Source organism: Aegilops tauschii, chromosome 7 (genome assembly GCF_002575655.3).
Source record: "Aegilops tauschii subsp. strangulata cultivar AL8/78 chromosome 7, Aet v6.0, whole genome shotgun sequence".
Taxonomy (NCBI): Eukaryota; Viridiplantae; Streptophyta; class Magnoliopsida; order Poales; family Poaceae; genus Aegilops; species Aegilops tauschii.
The window spans coordinates 604,950,427-604,963,570 of NC_053041.3; the positions used below are offsets into that span (position 1 = coordinate 604,950,427).

Consider the following 13,144-nt stretch of genomic DNA (forward strand, 5'->3'; position numbering starts at 1 on the left):
CATGGTAAGTTGGTAGCACCTTTACAACAATGTGCAAAACTGGTAGTATGGAACGCTGCGGATCTGCTGGTACTATGACAGACCCAAGGTTTACGTGTCGACGAGTCGTTCCGAGGTTGAGACTCATAGACTAATCGTGACTAGTCTAGACTAGTGCTGGACTAGTCGACATGGTACTGTAGTACTCAACTATTGTTAATAACTAGTAGTAGTATATAGTATATATAAACAGTACAGTATGCAATAAAACCAGAAGTGTTAGGCAACCCTCGCCAGGCCCAGCCCAGCACCACACAACACCCCCCAGCTGGCCCATTTGGGCCCAAGTGGCCAGCCTACTTAGCTCCCGTCACTGGAACCCTAGCTCCCGATCAATCCCATTGCCGCCGCCAGCACCATCACACACGGGAGCACGCGTGCACGACCCGCGCCTCCAGCCGGCCCCGGCCGCTGCCGCCGACCACCTCCATGCCTCCTCCTCTCCTCTCCTCTCCTCTATCTCTCTTCCTTCTCTCTCGTCTCAGGGCCGCGCACGCCTAAATGTCACGGCCATGGCTGCCGCCCGAGCACGAGCTCCGGCCAGGCTGGGGGACTTATCCCCTCAAAATTTTGAGTCGCTCGACTCAAATAGCTCGACTAGTCCAGACTAGTCTACGACTAGTCTGTCGACTGCTCGACTAGACCAAGTAGTCTACACGAGATTTGTAGTCGACACTCAAGTTGCGACTCGTAGACTAGTCTGTCGACTAGTCCCTCGACTCGTAATCAGTGGACAGACCCATGTCTGCATTATCTGCTGCCTCCAGCCCTCCACTGGTTATGGCGTTTGATACCATTGATTTCAGTTACCTGATAAAATATAGATGAAATTGAAGCAATTATCTTGGTTCAGCAAACAACTTTCAGTGATATTTCTGCAGAACTTGGGAGTGCCAGAATTTCAAAAAGAATACAAGAAAAGTCTGCAGTTGTGTTGTCTTCCTTTATCAGATTTGTATATCCACTTCTAACAATCGGTTCCTATTCCCACCAAGTAGAAAAAATAATTAGATTGTGCTATGAACTCTGTCCTTTCTAGACAATAAAGTTACACAAGCATTCAAATTTTCAAATCAAAGACAACAGCTGGCAATCCTGATGTACATAATAATAATTAACAACCCTGAAACTTGAGGAGGATAAACCACCTTGTGCTGAAGAATCAAGAATCCAACTCAAAAAAAGAATAGATCTAAAGCTCAAGTTATGGGGTTGTAGCCAAGTGTTTATATAGAGTTATTAGAACATAAAAGATAGAATTTTTTGAAAATGTAAATCTGCACAATAGCAGCTAACAAAAATATAATATCCAAATATGAAATGAACATGAATTATTATCCTTATATCTTAGTTAACATTGCAACCATTATTACCACACAAGGGAGCGTAAAAAAGCAAGTGCATTTCGCCACTAAGGGATTGTACTTGTATGTTGATTTGCATTAGAAACTTGAACCAGAATTAGGCATATGCACAAGATAAAAATCGCAAAGGAGATAAAATATCAGCATAATGGACATTGGAAAATAGATGACGGTACTAGGAAGATTGATAGGAGGCAAACCGTACAGGGTAATTCTGTTGGATCTTGCATCTCCTTCATCGCAGGGAATTTAGGAGGCCAAACCATCATGAAAGGAATGACACTATTCAAAATGTTATCCTCTGGCGTCATCTTGTAAACCTGCTTTGCCGCCTTGCTCTTAATATCAAACAGGTAGAGGACATCTTCCATCTCCAAGAAAACAAACTCGGCATTCACCCCAACCGCATGCATCCTGGTAAATGCTGAATCACTCCCATCCTTGAACATGCAAGTTGGTATCCTATAGTTAGCACATATCTCACGCAAACAAATGGTACGCTCAAGCAACCAGTTGGAGACGCCATTGCTATCCATTCTGTGGAGCCAGATGCGAAGCTGAGACCCTTTTACATGGATCAGATGAAGCTGAGAATCATCCGTGAGTGACAGCTCGAAGCTCAAGCCCTTAACCTCTTCCGGAAAGTTCACTAATGACAAAGATGCGGACACAAGGTCTAGCAGGATCAACTTATAACTGTTGTTCACAAAGGCCACATTGTAGATTTTATTAGTGTCACCAATCAAAGTAGAAGGCAAGAGCAGTCCAATTCTAGGGATTTCAGTTACAGAGGAAGAGTAGATGGTCCAGGTACCTTGTTGTAGTGCGTACACATCCACAACCGTCTGCTGCTCTTTATCCATTATTGCCAAACAGAAGTAGGACAGACACTGGCCGCCGCTCCCACTGACGAGGATCTCACGATCGTGGTATGTGAAGCCGTCGTGATGGATGCTGGTAATGGGGACTGTTGGGAGGATGGCCGTGTCCCTCGCAGGGTAGAGGGGACAACGCACCCTTGTTGGGTTCATGGTGCGGTCCGGGTACATCTCGAAGGTTGAGAGGAGGAGGAGGCCGTTCCAGCAATCCAGGTCGAACCTGTCGGGGCCCAAGGAATCCAGATCGAAGCTACCGCGGCGGACGACGTCGGCGAGCTCAGGGGGCTGGGGGAGCGCCACGAACCGAGGGGGGTGGATGGCTGTGCTGACGACGTAGAAGCCGAGAAGGCTGGGCTGGTGGAGGCCGCGGAAGCGGCGGAGGAAGGCGGGCGCGGCGGCGTGGAGGAGCCAGCGCTTGCAGACGAGCGCGGCGCGGACGAGGCTGGTGGGGAAGGCGAGGCGGAGGAGGATCTCACCGAGGAGGTCGTCGTCGTCGAGCACGGCCGAGATGGCTGCTGCGGCGGCCGCCGGCGCTCTCTTCCCTTCCATCTCCGTTCTCGATCTGGTTTGGGGATTGAGAATTTGAGAGGAGCACAATTTGAGAGTATGCTTGCGGGCCGACATGCCAGGCCCGGCCCGTTTGGCCAGCTTAGTCTTGGAGGCTTGGGGCACCTACAGCGAGACCCCTCCAACCAGGCAGATCCTATTTGACGCCCAGAAGCGTCAAAAGGACGAGCCTTCGCTGAAGCAAGTCGCCACTTGGGCCGGCCCATGTATAGATTTGGTTCGCTACTGTTTGCTGGTTTATTGCGGCCTTTTTTTTTGGTTTTTTTCTATGGTTTTTTGCTTCCAGTTTTTCATTGTTTTGTCGGTTTTCAATTATTTTGTTTTGGTTTTCTTATTTTTCTATTTTGGTCCCTTTCTTTTATGTTTCCTTTTTCATTTTATGTTTCTGTTCTTCTTCTTATTATTGAGCATTATGTAAAACAGTTTTGCTAAAACACATCTAGATATGCCATAAGTATTGCATATTTAAGTCCTATATCACTGATCTTACACGAAGATTCATGTGGGTGTTTTTTCACCCGTGTGTTACAAAAATCTTCATCGTATTAAAAAAATGTTCATCATATATTATGAAATAGTTCACCTTGCACTATAAAAATGTTCATCGTGTATTACAAAAACATTCATCATATATTATAAATTGTTCAACGTATATTAGGAAATGTTCATTGTGTATTTAAATTTTGCTCATCATACATTAAGAAATTGTTCAACATATACTATGAAATGTCCATTTTAGTATTTTAAATTTGTTCAGTACTTTTTTTACAAAAATTTCACTATATTTTAAAATTTGTTCAACGTATATTATAAAAATGTTGAACATTAATTAAAAAGAAGGATTTTTCGCTGTACTTTCTACTTTAAGTTTGGCACTGCATGTATAATGTTTGAGGTGGCTAGCTTAGCCAGCCTGACTAGAATCATATTCTCACTCTCGGTATGAACATTTGGGCTGTCCAACACATCCCAAATACAGACCATATGTCGGTGGATATGGGTTGGTCTGAATGCGGTCGCCATGTCACACCGGTCCAGTCCCACCCCACATATACCCTACCCTAGACCAAACTTTAGACTAGTGCTTCACTTATATCTTTTTGAGCACGGTGTGCTTTAGTATTTTTGAAGAAATGCTCTCTTGCTTCACTTACATTTGTTTGAGAGTTAGTTTTTTTAAAGAAATTCTCTCTTGCTTCACTTAAATTAATTTGAGAGAAAGAAAAAAATTATGCTCATAATCTTCACTTATATTTGTTTGCGCTTATCAAAAGCAACATATGAAAATTAGTTTCAAAGTGATAGATATCCAAGAAGGATATAATAAAAACTTTGATGAAGATCATTGGACAAAATAAACTTGATTCTTAGTAATGGTTTTGAGATATGATGATGTGATATGTGAGTTATGTTGATGCGTAATTATGCTTTAGTAAAAATATTGGTGTTAAGGTTTGTGATTCCCTATGCAAGCACGAAAGTCAATAATTATGCAATGAAATTATATCCTACTTGTGGTGCATTATTCGGTGTTAATTATGCTTAATGCTCGCTTATGAGATTATTCGTTTCTTGGTTGGTCGCTTCTCAATCTTTTGCTAGCCTTCATTTTTGCACTAAGTATGATCTCTATTTATGCATCCAAAAACCTTTAAACCAGGTTTGCCACATGAGTCAACTATATCTACCTATATGCGGTATTCTTTTGCCGTTCTAAGCAAATTTGTATGTGTCATCTCTAATTTTCAAAATAAACTTCTCCTTTGTGTGTTCGTTCCGCTTGCGAAGCGGTGAGGGGTGACTAATATTTTCCATGCTAGATGTGTTATTCTCACGATGAGTGTTTATTCACTTGTCATTGCACGAGAGTAAGGCAAAGGTATTAGGGATGCCCAGTCCCGAAATAAAAAATAAATTTACTTTATGTTGTCAAATAATAAATTCCTTGAAAAGTGTTGGTATGGAGGGCAACCGTGGATACGGCTAGCCATGGAAAGTGAAAGTATGGTTGAAAAGAAATGAACTTTACTTTCTATTTGGGAACCGCCTATGATATATCTAGCATGGAAAGTGTTGGGAACTCTAAGTCGTTTTCGTTGGTGGGAAGGATACACCTCCCAAAATGTTTTTATCTCTAAATTTTTCGCTTTGAGCTCTGGCACCTCTACAAATCCCTACTTCCCTCTGCGAAGGGTCTTTCTTTACTTTATGCAATTTTTATTTTGAATTTGAGTCTCTATCTTCTCTTATAAAAGCACCAACTAGAAGGCAATATGATCGTACTTGAGTATTGGGTGTAGTTAATATGCGAGTGTGTTTCATGAATGGATCAATGATTGAGCATGATGGGCTAGGGTTATCTTATTTTAGCATTGATATCTTGAAAGACATGGTTGCTTGTTGATATGCTTGAGTACTTAAATTATCATGTCAAAACTAGACTATTGCTTTGAACAATATAAAAGTCGAAATGTCCATGCTATAAATAAAAGAATATGATATGACATGTTAGGCAATTTTCCGCATCAAAAATTCTGTTTTTATCACTTACCTACTCGAGAACGAGTATGAGTTAAGCTTGGGGATGCTGATACGTCTCCAACGTATCTATAATTTTGAATTGTTCCATGCTGTTATATTATCAATCTTGGATGTTTTATAATCATTTTATAGTTATTTTATATCATTTTTTGGTACTAACCTATTGACATAGTGGCAAGTGCCAGTTGCTGTTTTCTGCATGTTTTTTACATCGCAAAAAATCAATACCAAACGGAGTCCAAATGCAAGGAAAATTTACGGAGATTTTTTATGGACCAGAAGACACCTAATGGGCCAAGGCTGCGCCGGGGGGGGGGGGTACTCCGAGGAGAGCACAACCCACCAGGGCGCGCCAGGAGGCCCAGGCGCACCCTGGTCGGTTGTGCCCACCTCGGGTGCCCCCCGGACCGCCTCTTTGCTCTATAAATACCCCAATATTCCAGAAACCCTAGGGGAGTCAACGAAATCAATTCCAGCCGCCGCAGAGTCCAGAACCACCAGATCCAATCTAGACACCATTGATGTCTACTACGCAACCTTCTCCTTGTAGACGTTGTTGGGCCTCCAAGTGCAGAGGTTTGTAGGACAGTAGCAAATTTCCCTCAAGTGGATGACCTAAGGTTTATCAATCCGTGGGAGGCCTGGGATGAAGATGGTCTCTCTCAAGCAACCCTGCAACCAAATAACGAAGAGTCTATTGTGTTCCCAACACACCCAATACAATGGTAAATTGTATAGGTGCACTAGTTCGGTGAGGAGATGGTGATACAAGTGCAATATGGATGGTAGATATAGGTTTTTGTAATCTGAAAATATAAAAACAACAAGGTAACTAATGATAAAAGTGAGCGTAAACGGTATTGCAATGCTAGGAAACAAGGCCTAGGGTTCATACTTTCACTAGTGCAAGTTCTCTCAACAATAATAACATAATTGGATCATATAACTATCCCTCAACATGCAACAAAGAGTCACTCCAAAGTCACTAATAGCGGAGAACAAACAAAGAGATTATGGTAGGGTACGAAACCACCTCAAAGTTATCCTTTCTGATCGATCTATTCAAGAGTCCGTAGTAAGATAACATGAAGCTATTCTTTCCGTTCGATCTATCATAGAGTTCGTACTAGAATAACACCTTAAGACACAAATCAACCAAAACCCTAATGTCAAGTAGATACTCCAATGTCAGCTCAAGTATCCATGGGTATGATTATATGATATGCATCACACAATCTCAGATTCATCTATTCAAACCAACACAAAGTACTTCAAAGAGTGCCCCAAAGTTTCTATCGGAGAGTCAAGACGAAAGCGTGTGCCAACCCCTGTGCATAAGTTCACGAGGTCACGGAACCCGCAAGTTTATCACCAAAACATACATCAAGTGAATCACGTGATATCCCATTATCACCACAGATAAGCACATGCAAGACATACATCAAGTGTTCTCAAATCCTTAAAGACTCAATCCGATAATATAACTTCAAATGGTAAACTCAATCCATTACAAGAGAGTAGAGGGGGAGAAACATCATAAGATCCAACTATAATAGCAAAGCTCGCGATACATCAAGATCGTGCCAAATCAAGAACACGAGAGAGAGAGAGAGAGATCAAACACATAGCTACTGGTACATACCCTCAGCCCCGAGGGTGAACTACTCCCTCCTCGTCATGGAGAGCGCCGGGATGATGAAGATGGTCACCGGTGAGGGATCCCCCCTCCGGTAGGGTGCCGGAACAGGGTCCCGATTGGTTTTCGGTGGCTACAGAGGCTTGCGGCGGCGGAACTGCCGATCTATTCTGCTCCCCGATGTTTTTAGGGTATATGGATATATATAGGCGAAAGAAGTCGGTCAGGGGAGCCACGAGGGGCCCACGAGGGTGGGGGCGCGCCCGGGGGGTAGGCGCGCCTCCCTGCCTCGTGGCCACCTCGAAGCTTCCCTGACTTCAACTCCAAGTCTCTTGGATCACGTTCGTTCAAAGAATCACGCTCCCGAAGGTTTCATTCCGTTTGGACTCCGTTTGATATTCCTTTTCTGCGAAACACTGAAACAAGGGAAAAAACAGAAACTGGCACTGGGCTCTGGGTTAATAGGTTAGTCCCAAAATAGTATAAAAGTGCATAGTAAAGCCTATTAATCATCCAAGATGGATAATATAATAGCATGAATACTTCATAAATTATAGATACGTTGGAGACGTATCAGCATCCCCAAGCTTAATTCCTGCTCGTCCTCGAGTAGGTAAATGATTAAAGAGATAATTTATGAAGTGTGAATGCTAGCAGGTGCGCAAGTTTGATCAATGATAATTTCAATCACCTTTTCTAGCATCATTATATATCATAATAGTAGCTCATCTCATAAAGCTTCTCATGATCAAGTAACAAGCTATTCACATGTTAAAGTATAGATCATAGACTTTCTTGAAAACTAACAAACCGTGTTATTAGTCATCAAACAATTACAATTCATCTTATTTTCAGGAAGAGTCTATGTCAGAGCTTTGATTTAGCAAACTCCACATACTCAACTATCATTTATTCTTTCACAATTGCTAACACTCACGCGATATTTATGGGTTCAAAGTTTTAATCAGACACAGAGAAAGATAGGGGCTTATAGATTCGCCTCCCAACCTTTTACCTCAAGGGTAATGTCAACAATAATAGCTCATGATGCCTTACATCCAATTGGATATATATATATATATATATATATATATATATATATATATATATATATATATATATATATATATATATATATATATATATATATATATATATATATATATCAGAATCTTTCCAACACAATGTGCTTGCCAAAGGATAAAATGTAAAAAGGAAAGGTGAAGATCACCATGACTCTTGCATAAAAGTAAAAGATAGGCCCTTCGCAGAGGGAAGCAGAGGTTGCCATGCGCTTTTATAGTTGGATGCACAAAATCTTAATGCGAGGGAACGTCACTTGATATTGCCGCTTGTGATAGGGACCTTTATTATGCAGTCCGTCGCTTTTATTGCTTCCATATCACAAGATCGTATAAAGCTTATTTTCTCCACACTAAAAGATCATACATATTTAGAGAGCAATTTTTATTGCATGCCCCGATGACAACTTACTTGAAGGATCTTACTCAATCCATAGGTAGGTATGGTGGACTCTCATGGCAATACTGGTTTAAGGGATGTTCGGAAGCACAAGTAGTATCTCTACTTGGTGCAAAGATTTTGGCTAGCATGAGGGGGAAAGACAAGCTCAACGTGTTGGCGATCCATGACAATATACTTTATTTCGAATATAAGAAAACATAACCCGTTACGTTGTCTTCCTTGTCCAACATCAACCTTTTAACATGTCATATTTTAATGAGTGCTCACAATCACAAAAGATGTCCAAGATAGTATATTTATATTTGAAATATCTCTTCCCTCAATATTCTTTCATGAATTGTTCAAGTGACCAATACAATGTTTGCTAACCTTTAATAAATTTACCACCTCTACTTCTTATATGTGAAGTCATTACTCCCCACGGGATAAGCATATGAAACATATATAATTTTAGATTTATGAAATTCAAATCATTCAACCATTTACTCATAGGATATAAGTGGAGCACACGAGTAAATGACAAACTACTCCAAAAAGATATAAGTGAAGATTAATGAGTAGTTAAATAATTATGTAGCTATGTGAAGACTCTCTAACATTTAAGAATTTCAGATCTTGGTATTTTATTCAAACAGCAAGCAAAACAAAATAAAATGACACTCCAAGCAAAACACATATCATGTGGTGAATAAAAATATAGCTCCAAGTAAAGTTACCGATGAACGAAGACGAAAGAGGGGGATGCCATCCGGGGCATCCCCAAGCTTAGGCTCTTGGTTGTCCTTGAATATTACCTTGGGGTGCCTTGGGCATCCCCAAGCTTAGGCTCTTGCCACTCCTTATTCCATAGTCCATCGAATCTTTACCCAAAACTTGAAAACTTCACAACACAAAACTCAACAGAAAACTCGTAAGCTCCGTTAGCATAAGAAAACAAATCACCACTTAGGTACTGTTGTGAACTCATTCTAAATTCATATTGGTGTAATATCTACTGTATTCCAACTTATCTATGATTCATACCCTCCGATACTACTCATAGATTCATCAAAATAAGCAAACAACACATAGAAAACAGAATCTGTTAAAAACAGAATAGTCTGTAGTAATCTGCATCAAACGAAAACTTTTGGAGCTCAGAAAAATCTGCCAAAATAGGAAGACCTAGATAATTTGATTATTGATCTACTGCAATTGGAATCAGTATTTTATCACTTTCTGGTGATTTTTAACAATTGTTTTCATGAGCAGAAAGTTTCTGTCTTTCAGCAAGATCAAATAACTATCATCCAAGAAGATCCTATAGGTCTTACTTGGCACAAACACTAATTAAAACATAAAACTACATCTAACCAGAGGCTAGATAAAAAATTTATTACTAAACATAACCAAAAAGCAAGAAACAAAAATAAATTTCGGTTGCCTCCCAACAAGCACTAACGTTTAACGCCCCTAGCTAGGCATGATGATTTCAATGATGCTCACATAAGAGATAAGAATTGAAACATAAAGAGAGCATCATGAAACACATGGCAAGCACATTTAAGTCTAACCCACTTCCTATGCATAGGGATTTTGTGAGCAAACAACTTATGGGAACAATAATCAACTAGCATAGGAAGGCAAAACAAGCATAACTTCGAAACTTTAAGCACATAGAGAGGAAACTTGTATTATTGCAATTCCTACAAGCATATATTCCTCCCTCATAATAATTTTTAGTAGCATCATGAATGAATTCAATAATATAACTATCACATAAAGCATTCTTTTCATGATCTACTTGCATAGAAATTTTACTACTCTCCACATAAGCAAATTTATTCTCATTCGGAATAGTGGGAGTATCATAAGAGACTTGAATACTATAAATTGTTTCCACATTAAAAGAGTATTGTTCAAAAAAGGGTAATCATAATCATGACAAGTTTTATAAATATAATCATCACTACTTTTTATAGCATAAGTGTCATCACAATAATCATCATAAGTAGCAACTTTGTTCTCATCATAATCAATTGAAACCTCTTCCGAAATAGTGGATTCATCACTAAATAAAGTCATGACCTCTCCAAATCCACTTTCATAAATATTATAAGATTCAAAATCCTCCAAAATAGTGGGATCATTACTTCCTAAAGTTGACACTCTTCCAAACCCACTTTCATCAATATAATCATCATAAGTAGGAGGCACGCTATCACCATAACAAATTTGCTCATCAAAACTTGGGAGGCTAAAAATGTCATCTTCATTAAACATAGCATCCCCAAGCTTGGGACAAACATTAATTGCAGCAAATATATTCTCAAACATGCCATCTTCATCAAACATAGCATCCCCAAGCTTGGGCCTTTTCATATCATAAGCATAATCACTCTCATCATTAATTGTATGGATAGCACCAATAGTATAGCAATTATCATCATCACAATGAGTAATAGGAGCAACATCATTTGGGAGAGATACCTTTCTACCTTTGCTTCTCCGACTTTTCTTTTTCTTCTTCACATCATGTGTGGGTTTAACCCTCTCTTTTGAGCTCCTTATTAATGAGATTGGTTGAATAAAAGGCTCCTCCTCGTTACCTGATTCATCATAAGAAATAATAGGAGGATAGTGGGAAGTCTCTTCCCTTTCATTAGTATTCTCTTCATCTTATATTTCTTTTCTTTTCTTTATATACTTGGCAATATAAGGATTTTCAATGCAATTCACCGCACAATACATATAAATTTCCTCTACATCAAAATCAAGAACTCTATCAAGGGCAAATTCTGGAATAACCTTAGTTATACGTTTCATTTCTTCATAACCCAAGAGCAAACCAAGTTCATTATGATGTGCAAGGGAAATCAAGTCATCACAATTTTTGGACACGATACGATCATGAAACAATTTGCATTGGATATATAAATGACCACGTTCGGTGCAAAGCTCACAAGGATGACTAAGAAAATTTCAATTTTCAGCACAAACATCTAGCCTCTCTTGCAACCATTTAGTTTCTAAGTACTTTTGCCTCTTACAAAATCTATATTCCCTTTTTGGTATGTATTTGCAAACTCTATGCACTCCACAGAAATCGACATGCTTATAGGAAACATTTTCATCATGACTAGTGCAATCATCATTAGTACCATGGATATTCAAAGAGTTCATACTAACAACATTGCAATCATGCTCATCATTCAGAGATTTAGTGCCAAACATTTTAGAGACTTCTTCTTCTAGCACTTGAGCACAATTTTCCTTTCCATCATTCTCACGAAAGATATTAAAAAGATGAAGCGTATGAGGCAAACTCAATTTCATTTTTTTTTGTAATTTTCTTTTATAAACTAAACTAGTGATAAAACAAGAAACTAAAAGATTCGATTGCAAGATCTAAAGATATACCTTCAAGCACTCACCTCCCTGGCAACGGCGCCAGAAAAGAGCTTGATGTCTACTACGCAACCTTCTCCTTGTAGACGTTGTTGGGCCTCCAAGTGCAGAGGTTTGTAGGACAGTAGCAAATTTCCCTCAAGTGGATGACCTAAGGTTTATCAATCCGTGGGAGGTGTAGGATGAAGATGGTCTCTCTCAAGCAACCCTGCAACCAAATAACAAAGAGTCTCTTGTGTCCCCAACACACCTAATACAATGGTAAATTGTATAGGTGCACTAGTTCGGCGAAGAGATGGTGATACAAGTGCAATATGGATGGTAGATATAGGTTTTTGTAATCTGAAAATATAAAAACAGCAAGGTAACTAATGATAAAAGTGAGCGTAAACGGTATTGCAATGCTAGGAAACAAGGCCTAGGGTTCATACTTTCACTAGTGTAAGTTCTCTCAACAATAATAACATAATTGGATCATATAACTATCCCTCAACATGCAACAAAGAGTCACTCCAAAGTCACTAATAGTGGAGAACAAACGAAGAGATTATGGTAGGGTACGAAACCACCCCAAAGTTATCCTTTCTGATCGATCTATTTAAGAGTCCATAGTAAAATAACATGAAGCTATTCTTTCCGTTCAATCTATCATAGAGTTCGTACTAGAATAACACCTTAAGACACAAATCAACCAAAACCCTAATGTCACCTAGATACTCCAATGTCAGCTCAAGTATCCATGGGTATGATTATACAATATGCATCACACAATCTCAGATTCATCTATTCAAACCAACACAAAGTACTTCAAAGAGTGCCCCAAAGTTTCTATCGGAGAGTCAAGACGAAAACGTGTGCCAACCCCTATGCATAAGTTCACGAGGTCACGGAACCCACAAGTTGATCACCAAAACATACATCAAGTGAATCACGTGATATCCCATTATCACCACAGATAAGCACATGCAAGACATACATCAAGTGTTCTCAAATCCATAAAGACTCAATCCGATAAGATAACTTCAAAGGGAAAACTCAATCCATTTCAAGAGAGTAGAGGGGGAGAAACATCATAAGATCCAACTATAATAGCAAAGCTCGCGATACATCAAGATCGTGCCAAATCAAGAACACGAGAGAGAGAGATCAAACACATAGCTACTGGTACATACCCTCAGCCCCGAGGGTGAACTACTCCCTCCTCGTCATGGAGAGCGCCGGGATGATGAAGATGGCCACCGGTGAGG

At 39.8% G+C, this 13,144-nt stretch overlaps 1 protein-coding gene across 2 annotated transcripts; it reads right to left on the minus strand.

The window, feature by feature from the left end:
- Positions 1 to 862: 862 nt before the first annotated feature.
- LOC109780291 (uncharacterized) lies at positions 863 to 2,876 on the minus strand. Of its 2 annotated transcripts, XR_012189825.1 has the most exons (3): positions 2,218 to 2,876; positions 1,609 to 2,099; positions 863 to 1,020 (listed from the first exon to the last, which is right to left on the minus strand). XR_012189825.1 is itself a non-coding variant. In XM_020338881.3 (2 exons), coding segments are annotated over exons 1-2 (1,224 nt in total). In that variant the 5' UTR covers positions 2,831 to 2,876; the 3' UTR covers positions 863 to 1,018. The 2 variants fall into 2 exon arrangements, 1 of the variants encoding a protein (XP_020194470.1); XM_020338881.3 differs by having other exon boundaries at positions 1,609 to 2,876.
- Between the last annotated feature and the right edge of the window lie 10,268 nt (positions 2,877 to 13,144).

What these genes read in the sequence shown, in the direction of transcription:
- LOC109780291 (XM_020338881.3), bottom strand. Translation starts at nt 2,830, where the DNA reads ATGGAAGGGAAGAGAGCGCCGGCGGCCGCCGCAGCAGCCATCTCGGCC.